This window comes from Vulpes vulpes, chromosome X, assembly GCF_048418805.1.
Source record: "Vulpes vulpes isolate BD-2025 chromosome X, VulVul3, whole genome shotgun sequence".
Lineage (NCBI taxonomy): Eukaryota > Metazoa > Chordata > Mammalia > Carnivora > Canidae > Vulpes > Vulpes vulpes.
Genome location: NC_132796.1, coordinates 48,408,222 through 48,424,522, shown reverse-complemented (window position 1 = coordinate 48,424,522; position 16,301 = coordinate 48,408,222). Strand labels below are relative to the sequence as shown.

The 16,301-nt window shown below is 39.0% G+C and overlaps 1 protein-coding gene across 4 annotated transcripts in view; it reads left to right on the top strand.

The window, feature by feature from the left end:
- HEPH (hephaestin) overlaps positions 1-16,301 on the top strand; it is a 97,200-nt gene that overhangs the window by 28,695 nt on the left and 52,204 nt on the right. For all 4 annotated transcript variants that reach the window (XR_011998113.1, XM_025987654.2, XM_072743463.1 and 1 more), the window contains exons 9-11: positions 4,857-4,988; positions 12,976-13,187; positions 14,187-14,337. Coding sequence is in view for 3 of the 4 variants with exons in the window: in XM_025987654.2 (XP_025843439.1) it covers positions 4,857-4,988; positions 12,976-13,187; positions 14,187-14,337 (495 nt within the window). In the remaining variant the exon portion in view is untranslated. The remainder of the gene's footprint in view (positions 1-4,856; positions 4,989-12,975; positions 13,188-14,186; positions 14,338-16,301) is intronic.

Genomic DNA, 16,301 nt, shown 5'->3' with positions numbered 1-16,301 from the left:
TTGTATCCCAAAGATTTTGAAGGGTTTTATCTTCATTCTCCTTAGTTTCCATGAATCTTTTTAATTCTTCTCTAATTTCCTGGTTGACCCTTTCATTTTTAGCAGGATGGCCTTTAACCTCCATGTGTTTGAATTTCTTCCATATTTCTTCTTGTAACTGAATTCAGGTTTCAAAGCATTATGATCTGAAAATATGCAGGAGAGAATCCCAATCTTTTGGTATTGGTTAAGACCTGATTTGTGACTCAGTCTGTGGTCTAATTCTGGAGAAAGTACCATGTGCTCTTGAGAAGAATGTGTTTTCAGTTGCGTTTCGATGTAAATTTCTGTAAATATCTGTGAAATCCATCTGGTCCAGTGTATCATTTAAAGCTCTTGTTTTTTGGAGATGTTTTCCTTAGAATATCTGTCATTTGCAGAAAGTGCCGTATTAAAGTCTCCTAGCATCAATGTATTATTATCTAAGTATCTCTTTACTTTGGTTATTAATTTCTTGATATACTTGGTAGATCCCACATTAGGGACATGAATATTGATGATTGTTAGGTCCTCTTGTTGGATAGATGCTTTAAGTATGATATAATGTCCCTCTTCATCTCTTACTTTGGGATAAACTATAATTTTTCTGATCTGAGGATTGCTACCCCTCCTTTCTTTTTAGGACCATTTGAATGGTAAATGGTTCTCCAACCTTTCACTTTCAAGCTATATGTGTCCTTAGGTCTAAAAGGAATCTCTTGTAGACAGCAAATAGGTGGCTCTTGCTTTTTTATCCAGTTGAAACCCTGCAACTTTTGATGGGATTGTTAAACCCATTCATGTTCAGAGTTACTATTGAAAGATATGAATTTAGTGTCATCATAATACCTATTCAGATCCCTGTTTTTGTAAATTATTTCTTTGTACTTCCTCTGTATTTTAGAGTTCTCCTTAATATTTCTTTTTTATTCAGGATATAAATAGAGAGAGAGATAGGCAGAGACACAGGAGGAGGGAGAAGCAGGCTCCACACCGGTAGCCCAACGGGGAACTCGATCCCAGGACTCCAGGATCGCACCCGGGCCAAAGGCAGGCACTAAACCGCTGAGCCACCCAGAGATCCCCCCCCTTAATATTTCTTGCAGAACTGTTTTGATGGTCACATATTCTTTCAGTTTCTGCCTATCTTGGAAGCTCTTTATATCTCCTTCTATGCTGAATGAGACCCTTGCTGGATAAAGTATTCTTGGCTTCATGTCCTTCTCATTTAGGCCCTGACTATATCCTGACAGCCCTTTCTAGCCTGCCAGGTCTCTTTGGAGAGGTCTGCTGTTAGTCATATTTCTCCCCATATAAGTTAGGGATCTCTTGTCTCTTGCTGCTTTAAGGATTTTCTTTTTATATTTGGAATTTGCAAGTTTCACTATTAAATGTCGAGGTGTTGAATGGTTTTTTATTGATTTTATGGGGGAATATCTCTATCCCCTGGATGTCAATGCCTGTTTTCCTGCCCAAGTTAGGGAAATTCTCAGCTATATTTTGTTCAGGTATGCTTTCTGGTCCTCTGTCCCTTTTGGCGCCCTCTGAAACCCCAATTAAATGTAGATTTTTCCTTCTGAGGCTGTCATTTATTTCCCTTAACCTTTCCTCATGGTCTTTAATTTGTTTTTCTCTTTTTTCCTCACCTTCCTTCTTTGCCATCAACTTGTCTTCTATTCACTCACCCTTTCTTTTACCTCATTAACCCTTGTTGTTAGGACCTCAGTTTGGATTGCATCTCATTTAATTGATTTTTAATTTCAGCCTGATCAAATCTAAATTCTGCAGTCATGAAGTCTCTTGATTCCTTTATGCTTTTTTCCAGAGCCACAAGTAGCTTTATAATTGTTCTTCTGAATTGGATTTCTGACATCAAATTGTAATCCAAATTCTGTAACTGTAATTGTACTGTTTCTGATTCTTTCTTTTATGGTGAATTCTTTCTAGTCAGGTTTTTAATAATTTTTGAGTTAAATTTGTATGTGGTATTAAATTAGAGTCCAGCTTTATTTATTTATTTTTTTGCATGTAGAAACCCAGTTTTCCCTGCACCATTTGCTTAAAGGACTCTCCCCATTTAAAAAGACCATCTCTTCAGCAAATGGTATTAGCAAAAGAATGGAACCAGACAAGTTTCTAACAACATACACAAAAATAAATTCAAAGTGGATTAAAGGCCTAAATGTGAGACCTAGATCCATAAAAATCCTAGAAGAAGCACACAGGAAGTAACCTTTTTGACATTTCCAGTAGCAACTTCTTTCTACATATGTTTCCTCAGGCAAGGGAGAAAAAAGCAAAATAAACAATTGGGACTACATCAAAATAAAAAGCTTCTGCACAATGAAGCAAACAGTCAAGAAAACTAAAAGGAAACTCATAGAATGATAGAATATATTTGGAAATGATTTATCCCATAAAGGATTAGTATCCAAAATATATAAAGAACTTATACAATTCAAAACTCAAAAAACAAAGATGCCAATTAAAAATGGGCATAATAGGGGTACCTGGGTTGGTCAGTTAAGCATCTGCTTTAGTTCAGGTCATGATCCTGGAGTTCCAGGATTGAGTACCACATTGTGCTCCCTGCACGGAGCCTGCTTCTCCCTCTGGCTATGTCTGCCTCTGTCTCTGTGTCTCTCATGAATAAATAAATAAAATCTTTTTAAAAACTACAGTGATATAATGAACAATGGGAATTATATGAAAGACTGATGAATCATTGAACTGTACATCTGAAACTAATAATACATTATATGTTAATTGAATTGAAATTTATTTATTTATTTATGAATTTAAATTTAAAACTAAAAAAAATTAAAGTAAAAAGGCAAAACAGTAACAAAAAGAACTACAATATGGTAGCAACTCATACCTGTCAGAATGGCTGAATTTACAGCACAAGAAACAACAAGTGTTGGTGAGGATTTGGAGAGAAGGTACTCCTTTTGCACTGTTGGTGGAAATGCAAAGTGGTGCAGATACTGTGGAAGAGACTATTGAGTTTCCTCAAAAAGTTGAAAATAGAACTACCCCACAATCCAGTAAACACACTACTCAGTATCTATCCCCAAAATACAGCACTGATTCAAAGGACTACACACACCTGTAAATTTATAGAAGCATTATTATAGCCAAATTAAAGAAGAAGCCCAGGTGTCCATCAATGGAAGAAGAGGTGGTATATATACACAATGGAATGTTACTCATCCAGAAAAAAGAATGAAATCTTGCCATTTGCACCAACATGGTTGGAGCTAGAGAAAATAATACTAAATGAAAAAGGTTCAGTCAGAGAAAGATAAATACCATATTATTTCCCTCATGTGGAATTTAAGAAATAAAACAAAGGAGCAAAGGAAAAGTAAAAGAGAAAGAGAAAGGCAAACCACAAGACAGACTCTTTACTGTAGACAACAAACTGATGGTTACCATAGGGGAGGTTGGGGGTGGGGAATGGGTGAAATAAGTGATGGGATTAAGGAGGACACTTATTGTGATAAGTTCTAGATGTAGGAAAGTGTTGAATCATTATATTGTACCCCTGAAACTATTATAACTCTGTATGTTACCTACACTGTTATGAAGTAAATATTAAAATAAAGAAAAAATCTCCTTGCTAGTTACAATTTGATTCAGATTTTCTGTTTCTTTATTCTTTAGTCTTGGTAGGTTTTCTACTCTGGGACTCTGTCCATTTCATCTAGGTTATCCAATTTGTTGGTGTATAGTTTTTCAAACTATCTTATTTTTTATTCCTGTAGAATTGGTAGTACTGTCCTCCTTTTCATTTCTGATTTCAGTAATATGAATCTTCTCTCTTTTCTCATAGTCCATCTCACTGAGAGTTCATCAATTTTGTTGATCTTTTCAGAGAACCGACTTTTGGTTTTATTGATTTTCTTTATTGTTTTTCTGTTCTGTATTTTATTTATCTCTGTGCTAGTCTTTATTATTTCCTTCCATCTATGGGTTTACTTTGTATTTCTTTTCCTAATTCCTTAAGTCCTAAAGTTAGGTTATTGATTGAGATCTTTTTTAATGTGAATATTAATAGCTATAAATTTCTCCCTTAACACATTTTCTATGACATCTCATGTTTTGCTATGCTATGTTTTCATTTTCATTTGCTTTTTGGATCAGAGGTAAAGCATTAGGTATGGAAATTGAGTAGAAAACAAGCCAAAAAAACTGAAGTAGGATTTGGGCCAGCATAAATGCTCAGGGTATTGTATTGTCTTAATATTTCTGGTTAATTTCAAAGGTGACCCAAAATAGGTCAGAAGTGCTGAGTTGTGGAACAAAGATAACTCCAGGAATCATGGCTCAACTACCGAGTTCAGGAACTGTATATAGACATAATAATTTTATGTGTTCAGAATTGATTTAAGATTGAGGCAATATCAGATATTTAGGTGGATCCTATCAGAAAATGTAGCTATGGGGCGAGGATAAATAAATGTAGGGGAAATGGAATTGAACCTGAGAGAGAGGTGGGAGAAAGCCCTGGATTTATGTCCTGAGTCTGTTCCCAACCAGCTATTTGAATTTGGAAAAATCAGTTCCACTTCTCTGAGCTGCAGTTTCCTTATTTGTAAAATAAAAATATCTCCTGCCTTGTGTATGATGTTTGAAAATCAAAATGAGATAATGAATTTTAAGGTGCTTTTTATAAACATAAATTGTAATACACTTGGAAGGGATTATTATTATTGCAAAGAGAGGGTTTCTTTATCTTTTTATCTTCCCCTTTCTTCCCCTCCTTCCTGCTTTGTTTCCATCCTCCCTGGTCATCCCTGTTTTTATTTCCATTGTCTCTCCTTCCTATCTTGTAGGGCCAGTGATCCGGGCTGAGGTGGGTGACACCATCCAGGTGATCTTTTACAACCGTGCTTCCCAACCATTCAGCATACAGCCTCATGGAGTCTTCTATGAAAAAGACTACGAGGGAACTGTTTACAATGATGGTGAGCAAGCAGGGTTTCCAACTAATGTGAGCTGCAGGTAATAACAGGTAGCTCTAGAGGAAAAATAAATAAGGGAGGAATGAGAGAGGAAACAGAATTGATTGTCCTGCAAGGATGTTATTAAATGAATGCATGATATAATGAAGCAGAACTGGGCTCAATAAGAGACACATTCTTTAAATATATTTAAATATATGATGATTGACATTTTATGTTATTTTTTTAAGTTGTACCATTTAAAAAATGTTATTTATTTATTTGAAAGAAAGAGAGAGCATGAGTGGGGGAGGAGCAGAGGGACAAGAAGACTCCCCACTGAGCAAGGAGCCTGGCATGGGGCTCAATCCCAAGACCCTGAGATCATGCCCTGAGCCAAAGTCAGATGTTTAGCCAGCTGAGCCACCCAGGTGCAGTCCTGATTGACTTTTAATGATATTTGTTCTTCCAATCTATGAGCATGGAATGTCTTTCCATTTTTTTGTGTCATCTTCAATTTCTTTCATTTGTGTTTTATAGTTTTTGGAGAGCAGTTTTTTTTTCACCTCTTTGGTTAGGTTTGTTTCTAGGTTCTTATTATTTTTGGTGCAATTATAAATGGGATTATTTTCTTAATTTCTGTTTCTGCTGCTTCATTATTAGCGTATAAAGATGCATTAGAATTCTTCACATTGATTTTGCATCCTATGATTACTGAATTAATTGATCAGTTCCGGTAGATTTTGATGTTATATGTATTGCAATATAAATATAAATATAAATATAAATATAAATATAAATATTGCTATAGTATGTCATCTGCAATAGAAAAAATTTTACTTCTTCTTTACCAACTTGCATACTTTTTATTTCCTTTTGTAGTCTAGTTGCAGTGACTAGAACTTCCAGTACTATGGTAAATAAAAGTTTTGAGAATGGATATGTTTATCTTGTTTCTGACTTTGTGTGTAAAGCTTTGTTTTTCCCCATGGAGTATGATGTTCACTGTGGGTTTTTTTCATATATAGCCTTTAGGGTTAGTATCCCAAATATATACAGTTTACACAACTCAACACCAAAAAAATAAATAATCCAGTTAAGAAATGAGCAGAACAGATATTTCTCCAAATAAGACATCTGGACAGCCAACAGAGATATGAAAAGATGCTCATCATCACTCTTCATCAGAGAAATACAAAGCAAACTACAATGAGATATCATTTCATACCTGTCAGAATGGCTAAAATTAGCAACCAAGAAACAACAGGTGTTGGCAAGAATATGGAGAATGTGGAACCCTCTTTTCCTCTAGTGTGAATGAAAACTGGTGTAGGCACTATGGAAAATAGTATGAGGTTCCTCAAAAAGTGAAAAAAGGAACTACCTTATGACCCAGAAATTTTACAACGAGGTTTAAATTTTTTAAATATAATTTCTATGCATCTCTTGACCATAGCTTGTGTCCACTTAAGGAATTTCAACCTTAGTGCTTGTGTTTTTCTTTTTTTTAAGAGGGAGAGAGGCAGAGACACAGGCAGAGGGAGAAGCAGGCTCCATGCAGGGAGCCCGAGGTGGGACTTGATCCCAGGTCTCCAGGATCAGGCCCTGGGCTGAAGGCAGTGCTAAAATGCTGAGCCACCTGGTTGCCCCTCTCTGTACATTTTAAACAGTAATCAGGAATATGTTTTCAAGTGAGAAGTAATACAAATAAGTTTTTTTAATAATAAATTTATTTTTTTATTGGTGTTCAATTTGCCAACATATAGAATAATACCCAGTGCCCGCCACCCAGTCACCCCCACCCCCCGCTCGCCTCCCGTTCCACCACCCTTAGTTCGTTTCCCAGAGTTAGGAGTCTTCCATGTTCTGTCTCCCATTCTGATATTTCCTACCCATGTCTTCTCCCTTCACTTCTATTCCCTTTCACCATTATTTATATTCCCCAAATGAATGAGACCATATAATGTTTGTCCTTCTTCAATTGACTTATTTCACTCTGCATAATACCCTCCAGTTCCATCCACCTTGAAGCAAATGGTGGGTATTTGTCATTTATAATGGCTGAGTAATATTCCATTGTATACATAGGCCACATCTTCTTTATCCATTCATCTTTCTACGGACACCGAGGCTCCTTCCAGAGTGTAGCTATTGTGGACATAGCTGCTAGAAACATCGGGGTGCAGATGTCCTGCGGTTTCATTGCATCTTTACCTTTGGGGTAAATCCCCAGCAGTGCAATTGCTGGGTTGTAGGGCAGGTCTCCTTTTAACTCTTTGTGGAACCTCCACACAGTATTCCAGAGTAGCTGCACCAGTTCACAACCCACCAACAGTGTAAGAGGGTTCCCTTTTCTCCGCATCCTCTCCAACATTTGTGGTTTCCTGCCTTGTTAATTTCCCCCATTCTCACTGGTGTGAGGTGGTATCTCATTGTGGTTTTGATTTGTATTTCCCTGATGGCAAGTGATGCAGAGCATTTTCTCATGTGCAATGTTGGCCATGTCTATGTCTTCCTCTGTTAGATTTCTGTTCATGTCTTTTGCCCATTTCATGATTGGATTGTTTGTTTCTTTGGTGTTGACTTTAATAAGTTATTTATAGATCTTGGAAACTAGCCCTTTATGTGATACGTCATTTGCAAATATCTTCTCCCATTCTGTAGGTTGTCTTTTAGTTTTGTTGACTGTATCCTTTGCTGTGCAAAAGCTTCGTATCTTGATGAAGTCCCAATAGTTCATTTTTGCTTTTGTTTCTTTTGCCTTCGTGGATGTATCTTGCAAGAAGTTGCAGTGGCTGAGTTCAAAAAGGGTGTTGCCTGTGTTCTCCTCTAGGACTTTGATGCAATCTTGTCTCACATTTAGATCTCTCATCCATTTTGAGTTTATCTTTGTGTATGGTGAAAGAGAGTGGTCCAGTTTCATTCTTCTGCATGTGGATGTCCAATTTTCCCAGCACCATTTATTGAAGAGGCTGTCTTTCTTCCAGTGGATAGTCTTTTCTCCTTTGTCGAATATTAGTTGACCATAAAGTTGAGGGTCCACTCCTGGATTCTCTATTCTGTTCCATTGATCTAGGTGTCTGTTTTTGTGCCAGTACCACACTGTCTTGATGACCACAGCTTTGTAGTACAACCTGAAATCTGGCATTGTGATGCCCCCAGCTATGGTTTTCTTTTTTAAAATTCCCCTGGCTATTCGGAGTCTTTTCTGATTCCACACAAATCTTAAAATAATTTGTTGCAATGCTCTGAAGAAAGTCCATAGTATTTTGATAGAGATTGCATTAAACGTGTAAATTGCCCTGGGTAACATTGATATTTTCACAACATTAATTCTGCCAATCCATGAGCATGGAATATTTTCCCATCTCTTTCTGTCTTCCTCAATTTCTTTCAAAAGTGTTCTACAGTTTGTAGGGTATAGATCCTTTACCTCTTTGGTTAGATTTATTCCCAGGTATCTTATGCTTTTGGGTGCCATTGTAAATGGGCTTGAGTCCTTCATTTCTCTTTCTTCAGTCTCATTGTTAGGGTAGAGAAATGCCACTGACTTCTGGGCATTGATATTGTATCCTGCAACACTGTCATATTGCTCTATGAGTTCTAGCAATCTTGGGGTGGAGGCTTTTGGGTTTTCTATGTAGAGTATCATGTCATCAGCGAAGAGGGAGAGTTTGAATTCTTCTTTGCCAATTTGAATGCCTTTAATGTCTTTTTGTGGTCTTATTGCTGAGGCTAGGACTTCTAGTACTCTGTTGAGTAGCAGTGGTGAGTGTGTACATCCCTGTCTTGTTCCTGATCTTAGGGGAAAGGCTCCCAGTGCTTCTCCATTGAGAATTATATTTGCTGTGGGCTTTTCGTAGATGACTTTTAAGATGTTGAGGAATGTTCCCTCTATCTCTACACTCTGAGGAGTTTTGATCAGGAATCAATGCTGTATTTTGTCAAATGGTTTCTCTGCATCTATTGAGAGATTCATATGGCTCTTGGTTTTTCTCTTGCTGATATGATGAATCACATTGATTGTTTTACGAGTGTTGAACCAGACTTGTGTCCCGGGAATAAATCCTACTTGGTCATGGTGAATAATTTTCTTAATGTATTGTTGGATCCTATTGGCTAGTATCTTGTTGAGAAGTTTTGCAACCATGTTCATCAGGGATATTGGTCTATAATTCTCCTTTTTGGTGGGGTCTTTGTCTGGTTTCGGAATTAAGGTGATGCTGGCCTCATAGAACGAATTTGGAAGTACTCCATCTCCTTCTATCTTTCCAAACAGCTTTAGTATAATAGGTATGGCTTCTTCTTTAAACGTTTGATAGAATTCCCCTGAGAAGCCATCTGGCTCTGGACTTTTGTGTCTTGGAAGTTTTTTGATGACTGCTTCAATTTCCTCCCTGGTTATTGGCCTGTAAGGTTCTCTATTTCTTCCTGTTCCAGTTTTGGTAGTTTGTGGCTTTCCAGAACTGCGTCCATTTCTTATAGATTGCCTAATTTATTGGTGTATAGCTGTTCATAATATGTTTTAAAATCGTTTGTATTTCCTTGGTGTTGGCAGTGATCTCTCCTTTCTCTTTCATGATTTTATTAATTTGAGTCTTCTCTCTCTTCTTTTTAATAAGGCTGGCTAATGGTTGATTTAACTTATTAATTCTTTCAAAGAACCAACTCCTGGTTTTGCTGATCTATTCCACAGTTCTTCTGGTCTCGATTTCATTGTTTTCTGCTCGAATCTTTATTAACTCTCTTCTTCTGTTAGGTGTGGGATCTATTTGCTGTTTTTTCTCTAGCTCCTTTAGGTGTAAGTTTCGCTTTTATATTTGAGTTCTTTCCAGTTTTTGGATGGATGCTTGTATTACGATGTATTTCCCTCTCAGGACTGCTTTTGCTGCATCCCAAAGGTTTTGAATGGTTGTATCTTCATTCTTATTAGTTAACGTGAATCTTTTTAATTCTTTCTTAATTTCCTGGTTGACCCTTTCATCTTTTAGCAAGATGGTCCCTAACCTCCACGTGTTTGAAGTCCTTCCAAACTTCTTGTTGTGATTTAGTTCTAATTTCAAGGCATTATGGTCTGAGAATATTCAGGGGACAATCCCAATCTTTTGGTATCAGTTCATACCTGATTTGTGACCCAGTATGTGGTCTATTCTGGAGAAAGTTCCATGTGCACTTGAGAAGAATGCATATTCTCTTGAGTTTGGATGTAAAGTTCTGTAGATATCTGTGAAATCCATCTGGTCCAGTGTATCATTTAAAGCTCTCATTTCTTTGGAGATGTTGTGTTTATGAGACCTATCGAGTGTAGAAAGCACTAGATTGAAGTCACCAAGTATAAGTGTATTATTATCTAAGTATGTCTTAACTTTGGTTATTAATTGATTGATATATTTGGCAGCTCTCACATTTGGAGCATTTAATGATTGTTAAGTCCTCTTGTTGGATAGATCATTTAAGTATGATATAGTGTCCCTCTTCATCTCTCACTACAGTCTTCGGGGTAAATTTTAGTTTATCTGATATAAGGATGGCTACCCCTGCTTTCTTTTGAGGACCATTTGAATGGTAAATGGTTCTCCAACCTTTTATTTTCATGCTGGAGGTGTCCTTCTGTCTAAGATGAGTCTCTTGTAGACAGCAAATAGATGGGTCCTGCTTTTTTATCCAGTGTGACACCCTGTGCTTTTTGATGGGGTCATTAAGCCCATTCATGTCCAGTGTTACTATTGAAAGATATGAGTTTAGTGTCATCACGATATCTATTCAGTCCCTGTTTCCTTGGATTGTCCCATTGGACTTCCTCTTAAAGGGTAATTTTAAGAGTCCCCCTTAAAATTTCTTGCAGAGCTGGTTTGGAGATCACATATTCTTTCAGTTGCTGCCTGTCTTGGAAGCTCTCCTTCCATTCTGAATTAGAGCCTTGCCAGATAAAGTATTCTTGGTTGCATGTTTTTCTCATTTAGGACCCTGAATATATCCTGCCAGCCCTTTCTGGCCTGCCAGGTCTCTGTGGAGAAGTCTGCTGTTAATCTGATATTTGTTTTTTAATTTCTGCCTGATTGGATCTAAATTCTGCAGTCATGAAGTCTCTTGAGTCCTTGATGCTTTTTTCTAGTGCCACCAGTAGCTGTATAATAGTGCTTCTGAATTGGCTTTCTGAAATTGAATTGTAATCCAGATTTTGTAATGCTGTGGGAGAGAGGAATATTTCTGATTCTTTCTTTTGTGGTGAGGTTTTCCCTCTAGTCATTTTGCTCAGTGCAGAGTGGCCAAAAACAAGTTGTATTGGGAAAAGGAGAAAAAGAGAGAAGAGAAAGAAGGAAAGAAAAAGATAAAAAGATAAAAAGAAAAAAGGAAGAATAAAGAGAAAAAGAGAAAAAAAAGTTAAGAAAAAGAGAAAAGAAAAAGAAAAAAAGAAGGGAAGCAAACAGAAATGAAAAAGCAAAAACAAAACAAAACAAAACAAAAAACAAAAACAAAACAAGGTGGAGTATCCTCTGATTCTGTATTAAAGAAAACAAAAACAAAACAAGGTGGAGTATCCTCTGATTCTGTATTAAGTCCCTTTACTTCTCCTGGAACTTTCCAGTGTTGCTTGGTCAATAATTTGTTTTCCCCCTATCCGTTTAGCTGGTCTTCTGGGAGAGGGGCCTGTTGTGCTGATTTTCAGATGTTAGCACTTGGGGGAACTGCTCACCCCCCTGCCTATTGCAGGGCTCCATGAGTGATGTTTAAGCTGCTTATCTGATGAGGCCACTGTGAGGCTTAGTGGGCTTGTTTACCGTGAGGCCCCAAGAGGAACAACCACAGTGGAGGCGGCCAGCCCTGGAGCCCTGGATTCAGCTCCTGCAGCAACTAGGGAGCTCTCAGTCTGCAGGGGCCTGTATGCTCCAGGTGTGGGTCAGCTGATCTGCTCAGCTGGGGCAGGAGTGTCCTTGCTCTTCTGTGCCCTCTTGGCCTCTGCCTGTCCTGGGGGGAGGCCGGAGCCTGGGCTGTGTCCCTGGCGTCCTGTGCTCCCGGCGTGTGCTGTTGGATTCGTGCTCCCAGCCCTGCAGCCCTCTCTCTGCCGAGGTGCCACCTGAGCCCCACCGAGCTGCTCCGGGGGTCGCAAATCCCCTCCCACGTGGAGCCGCCGCCAGAGCCCCTCCAAGCTGCTCCCGGGTCCCATCGTGCGTGCTGCAGCCCTTAGGGAGCTCGGCGCACTCTCCTGGGGTGCAGGTGCCTGTTAGTGTCCCAGGGAGCCTGACGGCATCCCCGCCCCCCCTGGGGTCCTGCTCTAACTCCCTGCGAGTGCCATTCTGCCCTGGAAGATCGGTGCAGCTCCTGCTTCTCCGGGATGGGGCTTTCCTGTCCTGGGGGCACTCGCCGCGGCCTTACCCTGGCTCCTTGTGGCACTCCTCCCCCTTGGATGCTTTTTGTTTATTTCTTTTTCCCCCACCTTCCTACCTTGATAGAAGCGTGATCTCTTCTCACTGTAGCATTCCAGCTGTTCTCTCTTTAAATCTCAGGCCGAATTCGTAGATTTTCAGGATGATTTGAAGGTTATCTAGGTACTCTGGTGGTGACAGGTGACTTGGGGACCCTACTCTACCACCATCTTGCCCCTCCCTCTACAAATAAGTTTTAAAGGCCCTTTTAATCCTTAGGTGCTATGAGCTTAGAAAACTGAAACCTGGGAAGTTTACGTTTTTAAAGACTTTATTTATTTGTTCATGAGAGACGCATAGAGACAGGCAGAGGCATAGGAAAAGTTGGAGAAGCAGGCTTCCCGTGTGGAGCCCAATGCAGGCCTTGATCCCAGGACCCCGGAATCACAACAAAGCCAAAGGCAGATGCTCAACCCCTGAACCACCTAGATGTCTTCACTCGTATTCTGGGATACTTTTTCATATTCTGTATTGCATACTGCTGCTGCTCCAAATGCCTTGTAGTTTATCAATGTACCTCACAGTTAGGAACTGATGATTCTCATTCTAGCTAATGTGACGAGTCCTATTTTTTCCCCCTGCAGGCTCGTCCTACACTGGCTTGGTGGCCAGGCCCTTTGAGAAAGTAATATACCGCTGGACAGTCCCCTCCCATGCTGGACCTGCTGCTCAGGATCCAGCCTGTCTCACCTGGATGTACTTCTCTGCTGCAGATCCCATAAGAGATACAAATTCCGGTCTGGTGGGCCCCCTGTTGGTGTGCAGGGCGGGTGCCTTGGATGCAGATGGCAAACAGGTTATTACAAAGGTTTTTAGCTGGAAAGCCTGCTGGGAGGAAGAGAAGGCTATGTTACTAAATAGGAGTTGAAAATGGAACTGGGTTCAAGAGATGTGGGAACAGAAAAAAATAACCAAGGTATTTAATCAGAAATTAACAGTTGGTGATCTCATGCTATTTTGCATACTATTCTTTCACTCATAAATATCTTAGTCTCCATTCCTTTCTATTTTGTATCTTCTCATCATCTCTTAAAAAAAAAAAAACTTCAATGCCCCCTAACACTTGAGATTATGTTCTTAAATCTCTTTTAATATTGGTCTGTATTCTTTCATGTACAGCTCACCATTTCTAGCTGTATAACCCTGGGAAGGTTGCTTAAGCTCTCTTTGCCTCAGTTTCTTCATCTGTAGTAAAGGGTTGACAATGAAAGAAGTATCTTTGGTTTTTATGATGATTAATTAAAATAATCCATATGAAGTGTTTATCATAGTGTCTAGATTGCATAGTAAACACTCAGTAAAAGTTAGAAGTAATAATAATAATGAAAATAATAAATAATAATAAAATAATATATTAATAGCAATTGCATAATATATCAATAGCAATTACACATCCTTTCTTTTATTTTTTAATCCCCTCCATGTAGAGTCCTTTCCTGATCTGCTAGCCACATTTCCCCACTCCTTTCCCCAGCTAACTCTAAGGTCTCTTCTATCACTCTCTGTACTTCTCCACAATCCCCACCTTGTGCTTCTTCCCTGTCCCCTTTCATGCATTCCTCCTCTCTTGTCTTGTCACATAGTTCTGACCTCTTTCACCCACCTTCAATTTGAAATCAGCTGAGGAAAAACTGCCTAGCAACAACTACAACTCTAGAGAGGAGGTATGGGCTTGTTTCTGTGTCTAAAAAAATAAATAGGAAAGAATCAGAGCTCATTGGGTCTGGATTTGCACAGCCCACAACTGCTGAAACCATTGTCATTCTTTCCTATGTTCTCTTCCATGGATCTACAGAAAGGAGTGGATAAGGAATTTTTTCTCCTTTTTACTGTGTTGGATGAGAACAAGAGCTGGTACAGCAATGCCAATCAAGCAGCTGCTATGTTGGATTCTCGACTGCTCTCAGAGGATGTCAAGGGTTTCCAAGATTCCAATCAGATGCATGGTATGGGAAGGCTTTTGCCCCCAGCTGCAGTTGGGAGGTTACAAGTAAAAATCTAACCTAACATTAATCATGTTCCATCCTTGAAAGAACTGACCCAATTGGTCAGTTCTACCCAAGACATGAGCTAGATTGAAGAATTAAATCTAAGGCAACAGATCTTATATTTAACACCTGGTTGTGCTGTGTCCTATGTTACACAGAATGGGGGACACTGGAAAAATGTGCTGCGAAATGATTGCAGACAAGGAATCCACTAGAAAGTGAGGAGAGAAAGCTGGAATGATACCTTTCCTGTCTTATCTCCTTCTTCCTTACTGACCACTACCCTTGCTCTTCAACTCCATACTCCATCCAAATGGAGCTATTTTTCTCTTATATAGATATATCTTGTACTTTTCTGACTTCATGCCTTTACAATGTTTTTGCCCTTTAGTTGAAATGCCTCTCCTCATGTGATGTGATGAGCACTGGGTGTTATACTATATGTTGGCAACTTGAATTAAAATAATATTTTAAAAATTTAAAAAACATAAGTAAATAAAATAAAACAAAAAGAAAGGCCTCTCCTTACATTTTCGCCCTTAGCCTGTTGAAATTCTTTTCATTCTCTAACATTCTACTCAAAAGCTACTTCATCCATGTAACCATTCTTTGTCACCCAACCCCAGGATGATGACACCCTCATCTGAACCACTGTTGCAATTTATCAGACTATTTTAATAGCATGTTCTATATAGTTATTTGTTGCATGGTTTTTGACTTCTGCTAGAGTGTAGTCTCCTTAAAGGTGAGTACTGTTTATTGCTTATTTCTGTATTGTCTACACTTTCTAATACATAGCAAATGTTTATTGAACAAGCGAACTAACAAATTAATGAGTAGCCATGTAGGTGGATGGGTGAGTGAGTGAATGGGAAGACATGGTCCCCAGTTTGCAAAGAGCTCCCAGCATTTTGCCATGCTGGCAATGAGACTATTAACACACATGAAATAATTATAGAACAATCCAAGATCAACTATAATTAAATGCTTAATTGTGTGAAACAGCTTTCAAGTGATATGGAGTTCATAGGAGGAGAACATTAATGAGGAACAATCGAATTAAAGGATTCCTGGAAGAAGAGAGAGCTTGAGCTAGGGTTCAAAGGCTAAATAGGTTTGCAATTAAACATTACAGGCAAAGGAAGCAGAATCAGATTAGCAATGTTCTCATAAGCATTTTGGGGAATTACCAAACAGGGCTACTTATTAAAGATAGTTCTAGTGGGTGTGGGGACATTGAAAAGGGGTCAGCTTTAATCAGGTCTCCCTGTATTTTCAAGAGGAGTGTGGAGGATGGGAGGGAGTCATGAATGTGTTGTCTTATGACTCCATCTCTTGGTTCTCATCACCAGTAAGTTATATCAACTAGGAAACCAATCCTGAGAACCAAGTTCATTTCAGTTTTGAACTTAATGAAGCACCTGAGTAGTACAAGCATACATGCCAGGTGATTTGGCAGTCATACTGATATTGTCCTGCTAGGGCAATCTAGTGTGGGAGATGGACTTTTAAGTAAATCATTTGACTCTGTGGTAAGTGATATGGAAGAATTTTGTGTATGTGTGGGGGATGTTTCATGGAAATGAGAGAGAGAGAAAGAGAAAGAGAGGGAGGAGAGGGAGGAGAGGGAGGGAGAGAGAGATTGAGAGAGAGAGATAACTGCACATGGGAGGTGACATTTGAGCTGGAGCATGATGGATGAGTAGTAGTTTTCTGTAGAAAGACTGGAGGAAAAATGTATTCTAGGCAGAAAGAACAGCATGTGAAAACTCAACATATGTTTTGTAGACATCTAGCATGTTTAAGGCTGTGGGGATGCAGAAACAAATAGAACTCGCAACAATGTTGTGTACCTGTGTGTGAGGAGGCATGGGAGGATAGACTGCAAGCAGGGGTGCCAGAGTGAGGGTTTTTGCAGAAGT